The sequence below is a fragment of the Anomaloglossus baeobatrachus genome, chromosome 5 (genome assembly GCF_048569485.1).
Source record: "Anomaloglossus baeobatrachus isolate aAnoBae1 chromosome 5, aAnoBae1.hap1, whole genome shotgun sequence".
Taxonomy (NCBI): domain Eukaryota; kingdom Metazoa; phylum Chordata; class Amphibia; order Anura; family Aromobatidae; genus Anomaloglossus; species Anomaloglossus baeobatrachus.
The window spans coordinates 64,236,222-64,254,726 of record NC_134357.1 but is presented as its reverse complement, the minus strand read 5'-3'; the positions used below and the strand labels follow the sequence as shown (position 1 = coordinate 64,254,726).

Here is an 18,505-nt window from a genome sequence, read left to right as displayed (position 1 = left end):
CTATGGAAAGCCCAAATAGTACTGAATAGTTGTTATTCGGGTTTCCCATAGACTTACATTGTGCATCGAATATTCGCAAATAGTGGCGAGGTATTCAGAAAATATTTGCAAAGCCGAATAATCGAAGTATTCCATCATCCCTAGTCGTAATCCGTCAAATGACGGAATCCAGCGATAGATTCTGTTTTTTATTAACTGGGCATGGTCCAATTTATTATTTAGTATCAAATTAGCCAGCCAGCCCCCAATTAGGAAAGATATATAAACCTGCCAGGTAGGGCTTCACTCAATGTCCCAGATGCATGATGCGCTGCCTTTCTCGCTCCTTTTCAAGAACGATCGCTTCCAAACGATTTGCCTCAAAAGTAAAATCCACATAGATCTCCACAATGTTTGCAATCACACCTTCCATTTTTGCCACTTGCTCTACAATCTGTCAAAGATGGGGTGTAAAAACTCTGTATATATAGGTTTTCAGTAGCCAATCATGTTTGGGAGCTTCCCATTGGGAGTTTAAAAAACGGATCCGTCGAAAAACGTAAGAAACAGATGAAAAAAAAACTGATGGCCAGATACGTTGCATGAGTTTTTCCACAATCTGCGACGGATCCCTTGATTCATCAGCTTGTGACTGACGGCAAAAAACTGATGTGTGAAAGGGACCTAAGATGACACTATGGCCAGCACGACCATATCCGTGATCATTGGCCTGAGAAGTCCAATAAATGAGGGCTCGTTATACTGCCGTACTGATTGTTTAGGGGGTGGAGCTTTACTGTTTGACAGTTTAGACCAGTAGCATTGCGGCACTGTTCTCCAGTGCTGTATGCACAGGCAGCTATGACTCTGCAGCATCAGAGTAGCAACCGGTTTGGGAAAGGGCAGGGGAAATGTGCAAGATTCACCACCAGACGGAAATGGTGGCTGGTAACCTAGGCAACAAGTTGTAAACAATACAATTTGGAATCCCCCTGTTCTTGAGAAGATTCGTAAGTTAAAGAGTAGCTAGTTATTACAAGCACTTAGGCACTTTAACAAGCATTGAACATAAGAACTCTTACACTACGTGCCCATGATCAGGCTTCCTCGCGTTCTGGACGCAGCATAGTTTCTCCTGTGCGGAAGAACGCGCTGTCAGTTCCCCCGATCAGGATTACTGACAGCGTATTTTCACTTTTCTCCCGCTCATGACTCACGTCTCTGCAAAAATAAAATGGACACGCTGCAGCTCGGAAACCCGCACCACAGGTCCATTTATGGAGCGCTAAAAAGAAGCAGTGGGCATGAGATTTCTAGAAATCCATCCACTGGAACGCATGGAAGACATACTGCGTCCAAGACGCTGCTAACACCGATTGTGGACAGGCCATCAAAAGTGCAGTCCAAATCATCACACAAGGGAATTAGTCACCAGGTGTCTGTCACCTAAGTTGAGAGTAGCATAATGTCAGAAACCCCAATTTCTGCAAGGTGTCACTTCCCATAGTTTTGATAAAAATCATTGTTTTATCAGCAATCCACCACTAGAGGACTAGTAAACCTGATTCCATATAGTCCTCTATATTCTTAAGTTCCATATAACCTCACTCCGCCATCACTGATGGGAAGATTACTGTGTACACTGCATAGGCAGAAAACTGCCTATTAGTGGCGATCAGGTGTTATACAGAACTAAGCATTTAGAACAGCAGCAGAGAAAAACAGTGATTTTTATTTATAAAAAAAATGCCAGAACCAAAGTTACATCGCTGGAGTCAGGGACTCTGCTCCTACATCATGCTACTCAAATGGGGAAACACAAATATCAATTCTTTTTAAAGGGGTTCACCACTACTCCAACAACTCCTTATGTTTGCCTCTGAAAAGCACAGTTCCAGTGGTGTGAGCCCTTTGTCTCCCAGGGATCATGTGAGGTAAAAGGGGTTGTCCACTACCTTTACATTGATAACCTATCCTAAGGACAGGCCATCAATGTCTGAACGGCCGGGGTCAGACACCCCGCATCCCCAACGATCAGCTGTTCTTGATACCAGCAGGTGGACGGAAATGCTCAGTTCTGGAGCTGGCCCATGTTGATAGTGGCCAGGTACTGCACATCCTAGTGAGTTGAATAAGAGGCAGATGTGTAAAACCCAACTGCTACCAGAAGGAGCAGCTCCGGAACTGAGCATTTCCGCTCCCCTGCTGCTGCCAGCCCTGAGAACAGCTGATCGGTGGGGAATGTTTGACCCCGGCTGATCAGACATTGATTACCTATCCCAAGGATATGCTATTAATGTAAAACCGGTGGACAACCTTCAAGTCACACAAGCTCTGTACCCCAATCACTGCTGGCCTCCTCTCCCCACCTTTGGATGTATAAGCAATAAACAGGAAGTCAGAGCTGCAGCTGCTATTCGCTTCCTGTTGCTTAAAGGGAACCGGTCATCAGAAATTTAGCTTGAAACCTAAAAGTATCCGCCTCTGCAGCTCCTGGGCTGCATTCTAGCAAGGTTCCTGTACTTTTTGTGGCCCCTTTTAAACCAAATTAAATACTTTATAAACTTGTACCTTTTGCTATGTAAATTTTGGAAATTATCCATGGGGCGGGCTCTCTGGTGACCGTTGCTGTTCCTCCAGCACATTGACGCCGTCCCCCCACGCTCCATTTCGTATATCAGGACCCCGCCCACTGCGCCCGAGGTGCCGCCCACGCCAGGATCGCTGGTGACGTGTGTCACAAGCACGAGATTATGGGTGGCGCTGTGATTGCATCGCAAGTGCCTGCCCATAATCTCGTGGATGCGCTTTCCCCCACTGCCTCCAGCGTTCTGCGCAAGCGCTCGCCTGCCAGATGACCTGACATCACCTCCTTCCCATCTTACCCTGCAGCAGGGCAAGATGGGAAAGAGGTGACGTCGGGTCATCTGGCCAGCAAGCGCTTGCGCAGAACGCTGGAGGAAGAGGGGAAAGTGCGGTCACGAGGTTATGGGCGGCACAAGCTGATGACACTCACAGCGCCGCCCATAACCTCGTGCCTGCGCAAAACGTCACCAGCGGTCACACATGCACAGTACCGCTACAGTCGCACAGCGCATGCGCGGGACCACGGGCGGCATCCTGAGATTAAATTCAGCGTTGGGGGGCGGCGTAAATCTGCTGGAGGAACAGCAACGGTCACCAGAGAGCCCACCCTCATGGACGATTTACAAAATTTACATAGCAAAAAAGGTACAAGTTTATAAAGTATTTAGTTTGGTTTAAAAGGGGCCACAAAAAGTACAGGAACCTGCTAGAATGCAGCCCACGAGCTGCAGAAGGGGAAACTTAGATTTCAAGCTAAATTTCTGATGACTGGTTCCCTTTAATCATACATCCAAGGGCAGGGAGAGGGAGGCCAGCAGTGATTGACAGTACTGCTCTTTTTGGCGATCCAGCTCAGTTGCTGGATCATCTGGAGCCCCATTAAATGTATGTTTATGCCAGGTGAACACATTTAAGAAGTGAAACTCCACCCACTTGCAACAGACCAGTTAAAGGGAACCTGTCACCAGATTTGGGTCCTATAAGCTGTTGCCACCACCACTGGGCTCTTAAATACACCATTCTAACATGCAGTATACAAGAGCTCAGGCCGCTGTGTAGAATGTAAAAATCACTTTAGAATATTTACCTAAACGGTCGCTGCGGTGGAGTTGGGTCATTTGGGCGTCTCCGGTGCCTCCTCTTTCGGTCAGTCGTGTTTCTTCTGATGCATCCTAAGTCATCCACACGTGCCAGCATTGAGGTCCTGCGCAGGCGCACTTTGATCTGCCCCGAGTAGGGAAGATCAAAATATTTTAGTGCGCCTGCACGAGACCGGCAAGTGTATGACTTAGGACGCGTCATGTACCCAAGTTTCAGAAGAAGGAAGACAAATATAGCCAAAAGAGGAGGCGCCGCCACCAGAGACAACCATTTGGCCCAACGCAGCAATCATTTCGGTATGTATTATAAAGTGATTTTTACATTCTACACAGTGGCCTGGGATTTTTATGCTCTACACAGCATGTTATAATGCTGTATATAAGAGCCCAGTGGTGGTGGCTGCAACTTATAGGCCCCAAATCTGCTGACCGGTTCCCTTTAAATGTAGGATGGGAGGAGTTTTATTTAGGTGGGCAGGGTTTTATCCAAACACCAGAATTTTAAGCCTAGTGAGAGCCAAAGAGAATTGCACGGCAGGGAACTGGGGGTTTTGTGTTGGGTCGATCACGACTGACATCCCTACTGATTGTGCACCAGGCTCACGTGATCACTGGAATAGTGCCAGGACAGGGGCAAACATGGGGCATGAGAAGGGGGTTGTCTGAGTAATGGACACCCGATCACTGCACTATATGGGATTAGAGCAGCAGTGGCACTGCCCTAGTGTATAGGGTGAGTAGTGTTAGTGCTTCTCCAGTGTCAGAGCGATGTAGGCTGCTGAGGACATCACTGCGCCGTCATGACAGATGGGCAGCAGTGTGCCTGCTCCACCATTGCTAAAGAGGCACATGGGACCCTCAATTCATGATCTGAGGGTCCTAGGGCACATTTCCTGTATGTTGATCCTGAAATTATTTAAAGGGCACTTGCTACATCTCCAATAAAAGCCCTTGACTTATGCTCCTTAGGGTGAAATATCAGGAAAAGCACAAACCACATGGATCTGCCCTGCAGGAGATGAGGTAGCCCCCCACCCCCCAATAATGGAGGTCACCAGAAAACAGAACAGAAGACTAAGATGGGCAGAAATGGAGGAGAGAGGCCGAGCGCAGCACTGGAGCAGCGGGGTGATCGTCTGCAGGGGTCACCCCTGACGGGACACCCCGCAGCTCCGGTGGGCGCAGGCTTTGTGTGACCCCCGCCTGTCCTGCCCCCTCCGCGGCCGGGTGATACCAACCTGGTCACGGCCATGACGGACTGGAGAGACGCAGAAGCCCGCGCTGCCGGGAAGCGAGGCCGTCCGGGGCCGGAGCACAGGCCGGGACACAGCCGGGGCCTATATTCTAGGCTGAGCCTCGCCTCAGCCTCCGGGACGGCGGCTGCGTCTAGTGCATGGCCGCCCGCCTCTCCAAATGCCACACCCAGCCGGCTCTAATATCCGCAGCTCCCGGCACTGAGGGAAGCTTATCACTCCTCGGGCCCGCAGCGGAAGCGGCTTTGCCGGTTAAACCGAATTAAAGACGTTATTTTATCGTGGCAGCGGAGAAGCCAGATGCCTGGCTTTATATGAGGAGCCATCTTGTATTTATTCCTTCCACCATGGTAGCCGCGCTCTGATTGGTTACATGGCCAGCGGGCGACCAATAGGAGACGTCGTTACAGGAGGCTCCTCGGTGCGGATTGACAGGGATTCCACGATTAGGCTGGCGGCGTGAGAAGGGGCGGGGCCGGACGGGGGCGTGGTTAACAGAAGGCGGGGCGTGTGAGGGAGGAGCCCGGGCTGAGGCCGAGGAGTGATGACATGGAGGAGGCAGCAGGGGAGGCCGGGCGGACGGGAGAGGATGGGGACAACAATGTGCGGGATCCCGGGGGAACGGCCATCAAATATTCATCACTCATCAGTGCACGGAGCGGCACACACATCATGTCACTGTACTAGATCCCCCCAGCAGATCTCCATCATCAATATGGTCACCCCGAGCAGATCTCCATCATCAATAGCAGATCCCCCTAGCAGATCCCCATCATCAATAACAGATCTCCCCTAGCAGATCTCCATCATCAATAACAGATCTCCCCTAGCAGATCTCCATCATCAATAACAGATCTCCCCTAGCAGATCTACATAATAAATAGCAGATCTCCATCATCAATAACAGATACCCTAGAGCAGATCTCCATAATCAAAAACCACCCAGAGCAGATCTCCATCATCAATAACAGATCCCCCCCGAGCAGATCTCCATCATCAATAACAGATCCCCCGAGCAGATCTCCATCAATGTAAAGAATATTAGTAAAGTGGTTATACGGTGTATATATATACATGTACATGTACTGTATGTACAGCATATATATAGGTGCACTCAGTGATGTCATCTACAGACAGGGACCTAAAGAGCAAGGCTCCAATGATGGATGCAGGGACGGGGCAATAAAAGGGGATCCCCCAAACTATATGTACAATAAAGGGGCACTGTCAGCAGCCTCCCCCCAAACTATATGTACAATAAAGGGGCACTGTCAGCAGCCTCCCCCCAAACTATATGTACAATAAAGGGGCACTGTCAGCAGCCTCCCCCCAAACTATGTGTACAATAAAGGGGCACTGTCAGCAGCCTCCCCCCAAACTATGTGTACAATAAAGGGGCACTGTCAGCAGCCTCCCCCCAAACTATGTGTACAATAAAGGGGCACTGTCAGCAGCCTCCCCCCAAACTATGTGTACAATAAAGGGGCACTGTCAGCAGCCTCCCCCCAAACTATGTGTACAATAAAGGGGCACTGTCAGCAGCCTCCCCCCAAACTATGTGTACAATAAAGGGGCACTGTCAGCAGCCTCCCCCCAAACTATGTGTACAATAAAGGGGCACTGTCAGCAGCCTCCCCCCAAACTATGTGTACAATAAAGGGGCACTGTCAGCAGCCTCCCCCCAAACTATGTGTACAATAAAGGGGCACTGTCAGCAGCCTCCCCCCAAACTATGTGTACAATAAAGGGGCACTGTCAGCAGCCTCCCCCCAAACTATGTGTACAATAAAGGGGCACTGTCAGCAGCCTCCCCCCAAACTATGTGTACAATAAAGGGGCACTGTCAGCAGCCTCCCCCAAACTATGTGTACAATAAAGGGGCACTGTCAGCAGCCTCCCCCCAAACTATGTGTACAATAAAGGGGCACTGTCAGCAGCCTCCCCCCAAACTATGTGTACAATAAAGGGGCACTGTCAGCAGCCTCCCCCCAAACTATATGTACAATAAGGGGCACTGTCAGCAGCCTCCCCCCAAACTATATGTACAATAAAGGGGCACTGTCAGCAGCCTCCCCCCAAACTATATGTACAATAAAGGGGCACTGTCAGCAGCCTCCCCCCAAACTATATGTACAATAAAGGGGCACTGTCAGCAGCCTCCCCCCAAACTATGTGTACAATAAAGGGGCACTGTCAGCAGCCTCCCCCCAAACTATATGTACAATAAAGGGGCACTGTCAGCAGCCTCCCCACAAACTATGTGTACAATAAAGGGGCACTGTCAGCAGCCTCCCCCCAAACTATGTGTACAATAAAGGGGCACTGTCAGCAGCCTCCCCCCAAACTATATGTACAATAAAGGGGCACTGTCAGCAGCCTCCCCCCAAACTATGTGTACAATAAAGGGGCACTGTCAGCAGCCTCCCCCCAAACTATGTGTACAATAAAGGGGCACTGTCAGCAGCCTCCCCCCAAACTATATGTACAATAAAGGGGCACTGTCAGCAGCCTCCCCCCAAACTATATGTACAATAAAGGGGCACTGTCAGCAGCCTCCCCCCAAACTATATGTACAATAAAGGGGCACTGTCAGCAGCCTCCCCCCAAACTATATGTACAATAAAGGGGCACTGTCAGCAGCCTCCCCCCAAACTATATGTACAATAAAGGGGCACTGTCAGCAGCCTCCCCCCAAACTATGTGTACAATAAAGGGGCACTGTCAGCAGCCTCCCCCCAAACTATATGTACAATAAAGGGGCACTGTCAGCAGCCTCCCCCCAAACTATATGTACAATAAAGGGGCACTGTCAGCAGCCTCCCCCCAAACTATGTGTACAATAAAGGGGCACTGTCAGCAGCCTCCCCCCAAACTATTTGTACAATAAAGGGGCACTGTCAGCAGCCTCCCGCCAAACTATATGTACAATAAGGGGCACTGTCAGCAGCCTCCCCCCAAACTATGTGTACAATAAAGGGGCACTGTCAGCAGCCTCCCCCCAAACTATTTGTACAATAAAGGGGCACTGTCAGCAGCCTCCCCCCAAACTATTTGTACAATAAAGGGGCACTGTCAGCAGCCTCCCCCCAAACTATATGTACAATAAAAGGGCACAGTCAGCAGCCTCCCCCCAAACTATATGTACAATAAAGGGGCACTGTCAGCAGCCTCCCCCCAAACTATACAATAAAGGGGCACTGTCAGCAGGATCCCCCCAAACTATATGTACAATAAGGGGCCCTGTCAGCAGCCTCCCCCCAAACTATATGTACAATAAAGGGGCACTGTCAGCAGCCTCCCCCCAAACTATGTGTACAATAAAGGGGCCCTGTCAGCAGCCTCCCCCCAAACTATATGTACAATAAAGGGGCACTGTCAGCAGCCTCCCCCCAAACTATGTGTACAATAAAGGGGCACTGTCAGCAGCCTCCCCCCAAACTATGTGTACAATAAAGGGGCACTGTCAGCAGCCTCCCCCCAAACTATATGTACAATAAAGGGGCACTGTCAGCAGCCTCCCCCCAAACTATATGTACAATAAAGGGGCACTGTCAGCAGCCTCCCCCCAAACTATTTGTACAATAAAGGGGCACTGTCAGCAGCCTCCCCCCAAACTATATGTACAATAAAGGGGCACTGTCAGCAGCCTCCCCCCAAACTATGTGTACAATAAAGGGGCACTGTCAGCAGCCTCCCCCCAAACTATGTGTACAATAAAGGGGCACTGTCAGCAGCCTCCCCCCAAACTATACAATAAAGGGGCACTGTCAGCAGGATCCCCCCAAACTATATGTACAATAAGGGGCCCTGTCAGCAGGATCCCCCCAAACTATATGTACAATAAAGGGGCACTGTCAGCAGCCTCCCCCCAAACTATATGTACAATAAAGGGGCACTGTCAGCAGCCTCCCCCCAAACTATGTGTACAATAAAGGGGCACTGTCAGCAGCCTCCCCCCAAACTATATGTACAATAAAGGGGCACTGTCAGCAGGATCCCCCCAAACTATATGTACAATAAAGGGGCACTGTCAGCAGGATCCCCCCAAACTATATGTACAATAAAGGGGCACTGTCAGCAGGATCCCCCCAAACTATATGTACAATAAAGGGGCACTGTCAGCAGGATCCCCCCAAACTATATGTACAATAAAGGGGCACTGTCAGCAGCCTCCCCCCAAACTATACAATAAAGGGGCCCTGTCAGCAGCCTCCCCCTAAACTATATGTACAATAAGGGGCCCTGTCAGCAGGATCCCCCCAAACTATACGTACAATAAGGGGCCCTGTCAGCAGGATCCCCCCAAACTATACGTACAATAAAGGGGCACTGTCAGCAGCCTCCCCCCAAACTATATGTACAATAAAGGGGCACTGTCAGCAGCCTCCCCCCAAACTATATGTACAATAAAGGGGCACTGTCAGCAGCTTCCCCCCAAACTATATGTACAATAAAGGGGCACTGTCAGCAGCCTCCCCCCAAACTATACGTACAATAAAGGGGCACTGTCAGCAGCCTCCCCCCAAACTATATGTACAAGAAAGGGGCACTGTCAGCAGCCTCCCCCCAAACTATGTGTACAATAAAGGGGCACTGTCAGCAGCCTCCCCCCAAACTATGTGTACAATAAAGGGGCATTTGGATGACGCTGCTGATGACAATCACAGCGCCGCCCATAATCTCGCGCCTGCGCAATCACCTCACCAACGGTCACGCTTTACACAGTGCTGTCCCGCGATAGTGCCACTGGGCCTCCCCCCAAACTATATGTACAATAAAGGGGCACTGTCAGCAGCCTCCCCCCAAACTATATGTACAATAAAGGGGCACTGTCAGCAGCCTCCCCCCAAACTATATGTACAATAAAGGGGCACTGTCAGCAGCCTCCCCCCAAACTATGTGTACAATAAAGGGGCACTGTCAGCAGCCTCCCCCCAAACTATGTGTACAATAAAGGGGCACTGTCAGCAGCCTCCCCCCAAACTATGTGTACAATAAAGGGGCACTGTCAGCAGCCTCCCCCCAAACTATGTGTACAATAAAGGGGCACTGTCAGCAGCCTCCCCCCAAACTATGTGTACAATAAGGGGGCACTGTCAGCAGCCTCCCCCCAAACTATGTGTACAATAAAGGGGCACTGTCAGCAGCCTCCCCCCAAACTATGTGTACAATAAAGGGGCACTGTCAGCAGCCTCCCCCCAAACTATGTGTACAATAAAGGGGCACTGTCAGCAGCCTCCCCCAAACTATATGTACAATAAGGGGCCCTGTCAGCAGCCTCCCCCCAAACTATATGTACAATAAGGGGCACTGTCAGCAGCCTCCCCACAAACTATGTGTACAATAAAGGGGCACTGTCAGCAGCCTCCCCCCAAACTATGTGTACAATAAAGGGGCACTGTCAGCAGCCTCCCCCCAAACTATATGTACAATAAAGGGGCACTGTCAGCAGCCTCCCCCCAAACTATGTGTACAATAAAGGGGCACTGTCAGCAGCCTCCCCCCAAACTATGTGTACAATAAAGGGGCACTGTCAGCAGCCTCCCCCCAAACTATATGTACAATAAAGGGGCACTGTCAGCAGCCTCCCCCCAAACTATATGTACAATAAAGGGGCACTGTCAGCAGCCTACCCCCAAACTATATGTACAATAAAGGGGCACTGTCAGCAGCCTCCCCCTAAACTATATGTACAATAAAGGGGCACTGTCAGCAGCCTCCCCCCAAACTATGTGTACAATAAAGGGGCACTGTCAGCAGCCTCCCCCCAAACTATATGTACAATAAAGGGGCACTGTCAGCAGCCTCCCCCCAAACTATATGTACAATAAAGGGGCACTGTCAGCAGCCTCCCCCCAAACTATATGTACAATAAAGGGGCACTGTCAGCAGCCTCCCCCCAAACTATGTGTACAATAAAGGGGCACTGTCAGCAGCCTCCCCCCAAACTATTTGTACAATAAAGGGGCACTGTCAGCAGCCTCCCGCCAAACTATATGTACAATAAGGGGCACTGTCAGCAGCCTCCCCCCAAACTATGTGTACAATAAAGGGGCACTGTCAGCAGCCTCCCCCCAAACTATTTGTACAATAAAGGGGCACTGTCAGTAGCCTCCCCCCAAACTATTTGTACAATAAAGGGGCACTGTCAGCAGCCTCCCCCCAAACTATATGTACAATAAAAGGGCACAGTCAGCAGCCTCCCCCCAAACTATATGTACAATAAAGGGGCACTGTCAGCAGCCTCCCCCCAAACTATACAATAAAGGGGCACTGTCAGCAGGATCCCCCCAAACTATATGTACAATAAGGGGCCCTGTCAGCAGCCTCCCCCCAAACTATATGTACAATAAGGGGCACTGTCAGCAGCCTCCCCCCAAACTATGTGTACAATAAAGGGGCACTGTCAGCAGCCTCCCCCCAAACTATTTGTACAATAAAGGGGCACTGTCAGTAGCCTCCCCCCAAACTATTTGTACAATAAAGGGGCACTGTCAGCAGCCTCCCCCCAAACTATATGTACAATAAAAGGGCACAGTCAGCAGCCTCCCCCCAAACTATATGTACAATAAAGGGGCACTGTCAGCAGCCTCCCCCCAAACTATACAATAAAGGGGCACTGTCAGCAGGATCCCCCCAAACTATATGTACAATAAGGGGCCCTGTCAGCAGCCTCCCCCCAAACTATATGTACAATAAAGGGGCACTGTCAGCAGCCTCCCCCCAAACTATGTGTACAATAAAGGGGCCCTGTCAGCAGCCTCCCCCCAAACTATATGTACAATAAAGGGGCACTGTCAGCAGCCTCCCCCCAAACTATGTGTACAATAAAGGGGCACTGTCAGCAGCCTCCCCCCAAACTATGTGTACAATAAAGGGGCACTGTCAGCAGCCTCCCCCCAAACTATATGTACAATAAAGGGGCACTGTCAGCAGCCTCCCCCCAAACTATATGTACAATAAAGGGGCACTGTCAGCAGCCTCCCCCCAAACTATTTGTACAATAAAGGGGCACTGTCAGCAGCCTCCCCCCAAACTATATGTACAATAAAGGGGCACTGTCAGCAGCCTCCCCCCAAACTATGTGTACAATAAAGGGGCACTGTCAGCAGCCTCCCCCCAAACTATGTGTACAATAAAGGGGCACTGTCAGCAGCCTCCCCCCAAACTATACAATAAAGGGGCACTGTCAGCAGGATCCCCCCAAACTATATGTACAATAAGGGGCCCTGTCAGCAGGATCCCCCCAAACTATATGTACAATAAAGGGGCACTGTCAGCAGCCTCCCCCCAAACTATATGTACAATAAAGGGGCACTGTCAGCAGCCTCCCCCCAAACTATGTGTACAATAAAGGGGCACTGTCAGCAGCCTCCCCCCAAACTATATGTACAATAAAGGGGCACAGTCAGCAGCCTCCCCCCAAACTATATGTACAATAAAGGGGCACTGTCAGCAGCCTCCCCCCAAACTATACAATAAAGGGGCACTGTCAGCAGGATCCCCCCAAACTATATGTACAATAAGGGGCCCTGTCAGCAGCCTCCCCCCAAACTATATGTACAATAAAGGGGCACTGTCAGCAGCCTCCCCCCAAACTATGTGTACAATAAGGGGGCACTGTCAGCAGCCTCCCCCCAAACTATATGTACAATAAAGGGGCACTGTCAGCAGCCTCCCCCCAAACTATATGTACAATAAAGGGGCATTGTCAGCAGCCTCCCCCCAAACTATGTGTACAATAAAGGGGCACTGTCAGCAGCCTCCCCCCAAACTATGTGTACAATAAAGGGGCACTGTCAGCAGCCTCCCCCCAAACTATACAATAAAGGGGCACTGTCAGCAGGATCCCCCCAAACTATATGTACAATAAGGGGCCCTGTCAGCAGGATCCCCCCAAACTATATGTACAATAAAGGGGCACTGTCAGCAGGATCCCCCCAAACTATATGTACAATAAAGGGGCACTGTCAGCAGGATCCCCCCAAACTATATGTACAATAAAGGGGCACTGTCAGCAGCCTCCCCCCAAACTATACAATAAAGGGGCCCTGTCAGCAGCCTGCCCCCAAACTATACAATAAAGGGGCCCTGTCAGCAGCCTCCCCCTAAACTATATGTACAATAAGGGGCCCTGTCAGCAGGATCCCCCCAAACTATACGTACAATAAAGGGGCACTGTCAGCAGCCTCCCCCCAAACTATATGTACAATAAAGGGGCACTGTCAGCAGCCTCCCCCCAAACTATATGTACAATAAAGGGGCACTGTCAGCAGCCTCCCCCCAAACTATACGTACAATAAAGGGGCACTGTCAGCAGCCTCCCCCCAAACTATTTGTACAATAAAGGGGCACTGTCAGCAGCCTCCCCCCAAACTATATGTACAATAAGGGGCACTGTCAGCAGCCTCCCCCCAAACTATGTGTACAATAAAGGGGCACTGTCAGCAGCCTCCCCCCAAACTATTTGTACAATAAAGGGGCACTGTCAGCAGCCTCCCCCCAAACTATTTGTACAATAAAGGGGCACTGTCAGCAGCCTCCCCCCAAACTATATGTACAATAAAGGGGCACAGTCAGCAGCCTCCCCCCAAACTATATGTACAATAAAGGGGCACTGTCAGCAGCCTCCCCCCAAACTATACAATAAAGGGGCACTGTCAGCAGGATCCCCCCAAACTATATGTACAATAAGGGGCCCTGTCAGCAGCCTCCCCCCAAACTATATGTACAATAAAGGGGCACTGTCAGCAGCCTCCCCCCAAACTATGTGTACAATAAAGGGGCACTGTCAGCAGCCTCCCCCCAAACTATATGTACAATAAAGGGGCATTGTCAGCAGCCTCCCCCCAAACTATGTGTACAATAAAGGGGCACTGTCAGCAGCCTCCCCCCAAACTATGTGTACAATAAAGGGGCACTGTCAGCAGCCTCCCCCCAAACTATACAATAAAGGGGCACTGTCAGCAGGATCCCCCCAAACTATATGTACAATAAGGGGCCCTGTCAGCAGGATCCCCCCAAACTATATGTACAATAAAGGGGCACTGTCAGCAGGATCCCCCCAAACTATATGTACAATAAAGGGGCACTGTCAGCAGGATCCCCCCAAACTATATGTACAATAAAGGGGCACTGTCAGCAGGATCCCCCCAAACTATATGTACAATAAAGGGGCACTGTCAGCAGCCTCCCCCCAAACTATACAATAAAGGGGCCCTGTCAGCAGCCTGCCCCCAAACTATACAATAAAGGGGCCCTGTCAGCAGCCTCCCCCTAAACTATATGTACAATAAGGGGCCCTGTCAGCAGGATCCCCCCAAACTATACGTACAATAAGGGGCCCTGTCAGCAGGATCCCCCCAAACTATACGTACAATAAAGGGGCACTGTCAGCAGCCTCCCCCCAAACTATATGTACAATAAAGGGGCACTGTCAGCAGCCTCCCCCCAAACTATATGTACAATAAAGGGGCACTGTCAGCAGCCTCCCCCCAAACTATGTGTACAATAAAGGGGCACTGTCAGCAGCCTCCCCCCAAACTATGTGTACAATAAAGGGGCACTGTCAGCAGGATCCCCCCAAACTATACGTACAATAAAGGGGCACTGTCAGCAGCCTCCCCCCAAACTATGTGTACAATAAAGGGGCACTGTCAGCAGGATCCCCCCAAACTATACGTACAATAAAGGGGCACTGTCAGCAGCCTCCCCCCAAACTATATGTACAATAAAGGGGCACTGTCAGCAGCCTCCCCCCAAACTATACGTACAATAAAGGGGCACTGTCAGCAGCCTCCCCCCAAACTATATGTACAATAAAGGGGCACTGTCAGCAGCCTCCCCCCAAACTATATGTACAATAAAGGGGCACTGTCAGCAGCCTCCCCCCAAACTATACGTACAATAAAGGGGCACTGTCAGCAGCCTCCCCCCAAACTATATGTACAATAAAGGGGCACTGTCAGCAGCCTCCCCCCAAACTATATGTACAAGAAAGGGGCACTGTCAGCAGCCTCCCCCCAAACTATGTGTACAATAAAGGGGCATTTGGATGACGCTGCTGATGACAATCACAGCGCCGCCCATAATCTCGCGCCTGCGCAATCACCTCACCTACGGTCACGCTTTACACAGTGCTGTCCCGCGATAGTGCCACTGGGCATGCGCGAGACCTCAGGAGCACTAGGCGGCGTCCTCAGGTATGGAAATAAGCAATGGGGGACGGCGTAAAGCGGCAGGAGGCGAATAACGGACGCAAGACAGCCCGCCCCCGTGAACATAAAAAAAATGTGCATACAAAAAGGTAAGACTTTATAAAGTATTTATTTAGGTCTCAAAGGGGGAACAATAACAACATGAACCTTTCCAGAATGCAGCCCAGGAGCTGCAGAGGGGGAATCTTTTAGGTTTATTGCGAAAGTTCTGCTGACAGGTTCCCTTTAACTCTCTTGGACATGGAGTTCAATAGAGCTGCACAGGCGCTGCTGGATCCTCTGGTTGCAAGCAGGTGGCTTGTTCTCATCTGTTATATTGTTGCTGAACTCCTGCCTGTGTTATCTGTGGATAAGTAGTTCATGCTTTTCCCCTGTGTGTCCTCCTTGTGTCTTCTCTAGTGTTTGGTGAGGTTGACAAAGAGCTCATCTCACCCGTTCCCTATTTAGGGTCTAGCACTAGGGATACCTAGGGTCAGGTATCCGGCTCTGCACATAGGTGCGGAACCTATCTAGGGTGGTGAGGGACCCCAGGGACCAGCGGTAGGTTTGGTCAGGGGTCACTATCTCCCCCTTCCCTTACCTTTCACAACTCACTTGGTACTTCCCCCGTACCTAACATGACAGATATGGAGCTGAAAGTCAAAAGTTCAAAACATTGTTACCCTTTTGCTTGTCATTGTATCCCTCTATCTATCTATGTATCATGTACACTTGTATTTTTGAATGCCAAGCTGCAGTTTTTATTGGTGCCATTTTGGGACATGTAGGGCATTTTGATTATTTTTTTTATTGCATTTTTGGAGGAGAAGATGCAGCAACCAACAAAAAGCAGTTCTGGTGTTTCTATTTTTTTCCTTTCCACTGTTTACAGTATGGGTTAATTAATTTAATAGTTTTATAGTTTGGATTCCTACAAGGGCAGCTATAACAAAATTCTTCCTTTCATTTCTTTAGCTTTGGATGCTGTAAAGGACGGTGATTGAATTTTTATATTTGGATTTTCAATTTTTTTATTATTACATTTCACTTTATTTTTTTCACCTAGGGGATTAGAATCAGTGATCATTCGACTTCTTTCACTATATAATGCAATACCTGAGCTCTGATTGGTTTCTTTGGGCCATAAATACAGTTTTGTTTTAGGCTACGTCACCACGATGAGTATTTGGTGAGGTTTTTTCCCGTTTTGGGTTTTCTGTAGCATTTCTGCACCTATTAGATACATTACTTTACTTGCATTTTATTTAGAGTGTTTGTAACACTCGCTTTTATCTCATGGAGCTAATGAAATAAAATATTTATCCCATATGTCGAACTCTGAAACGCAAAAAAAATAAAAAAGTCATACCAATCCCAAAGTGGTAATAATAATATAGAGTATGAGTCCAGGGGCGGTCCTATTCAGTGATTGACAGCCATCCCTGCATACAAGGACTGTCAATCAGAGAATGGGACCGCCCTTTGATCTCGTATTCATACAAACACCAAAGATTTCAATGCATAAAATTTAAGTTTTGCTGAAACTTTACTCACAAAAGTATACAGTGGAACCTCGCTTAACGAGTAACCCACTTAACGAGAATTTCGCTTAACAAGCAAAGCTTTCTGTAAATTTGTAACTTGGTTTACGAGAAAGCTTTGCTGTACGAGCAAAATCCTCACCGCACACACTTCCGGTTCCGTACTTCCACCGCGCTCTGACCCGCTCTTGCAGTCCACATAAGCACACACAAGCACGCACAAACACACACACACGCACACACATACAGTATTATGCTCACCTTACCTTCCGTTCCATCGCCGGCCTCATGGGTCTTGTAGTTCGCTGTATATCGCGACGAGGGAGGAATCCTCGCAGCGAACTACTAGACCCAGGAGACCGGCGATGGAACGGAAGGTAAGGTGAGCAATATATGTGTACCTTCCGTTCCATCGCCGGCCTCCTGGGTCCTGTAGTTCGCCGCTCCAGGATGTGTATCGGCAAGCATCGCGACAAGGGAGGAACTTCAGCTGTCAGACGTTACTCAAAGGCAGCGCGCTGACCAATCAGAGGCAAGCAGCTCCTGCCTTTGACGTCAGCGCTCTGGGTGTGGAAGTTCCTCCCTCGTCGTGATGGTAACCTGATACACATCCTGTACCAGCGAACAGCAAGTCCCAGGAGACCGGCGATGGATCGGAAGGTAAGGTGAGCATAATGTGTGCGAGTGCGTGCGTGCTTTGTGTGTGTGAGTTTGTGTGTGTTTGTACGTGTTTGAGTGTGTTTGTGCGTGTGTGGAATGGCACAATAGGGGACCAGGATGGGACATTTAACAAGTTGTGGAACAAATTGTCTGCATTGCAATGATTTCCTATGGGAAATCTTGCTTTGCTGAACGAGTAACTTGGTTAACAAGCACAGTCCCAGAACGGATTGTTCTCGTTAACCAAGGTTCCACTGTATATATAAATCAGATCTGCTCCTTCTACTCTATAGGATCCTGCCTATTGGACAGATGCCATCTTCAAGATGACGGGTCTCTTTAAAAACAAGACTATTTATTACATATATATATATATACTAAGTTAAAAAGATTAAAGTGCTCATGGTATAAAAAAACCTGTGGGTGTGAATCCTTCAGCTGATATCGGTTTCGCCATCCTATTGCTTCTTCTGGGGTATGATATTTGCTTTCAGTACACCGCATACTTTGATCTAACAGTATGATTGTACTAATTGGGCGCTACATGGCCGACTATATGTGGGTGTTAATAGAACGCATTGCACCATCCAACCTTTGGTTTGTCCTGTTTACAGGCATTGTGTTTTTTCTGGGGTCCTTTATCATATTCCTTTATCCAAATCCTTTAGTTCACACCTGTTCCAGTCTCTAATGTGTCTCCGGTCAGTAACTCTGCGTCTGATAATGTACTGTACAACATTTTCTATTACAATCATCGGTCAGTACAAGTATCCTTCACTCATGGGTAAGATGTCAGTAAATGTCAGTCCAGTTTCCCTTCTGTGTTGTTCTTTTTGTAGCATTTGTAAGAAAATAAAGACGGGAAGTTCCTTTATTTCAGCGTGCAGCACGTACAGTCTGTAGTTTGCTTCTCCATAACTTCTGCAAATGATCTACCACTTGTGCCTAATGTGTATTTTGAGATATTCTTGCATCATAACACTTTCACTGATGGTGCCTACTCCTAAAGTAAGGCTATGTACTTGCAGATATCCCGTAGCTGCAAGAAAGTGGACCACCGAGCCACTTAGTTGTCACTTTTGTCTCGTGACCTGGTCTTCGTCATGCTGGAAAAAGCATTGACCATCCACAAATTGCTCCTGGAGGGTTGGGAGATGTTGCTCTTGGAGGATGATTAGATCCCATTCCTT

At 49.1% G+C, this 18,505-nt stretch overlaps 1 protein-coding gene across 1 annotated transcript in view; it reads right to left on the bottom strand.

Annotated features, from left to right (window-relative positions):
- Window positions 1-5,248, bottom strand: part of BTAF1 (B-TFIID TATA-box binding protein associated factor 1) — a 187,882-nt gene extending 182,634 nt beyond the window's left edge. Inside the window, exon 1 of the mRNA XM_075348556.1 lies at window positions 4,904-5,248. Coding sequence (XP_075204671.1) covers window positions 4,904-4,917 — 14 coding nt within the window. The 5' untranslated portion in view covers window positions 4,918-5,248. The remainder of the gene's footprint in view (window positions 1-4,903) is intronic.
- Window positions 5,249-18,505: the final 13,257 nt, after the last annotated feature.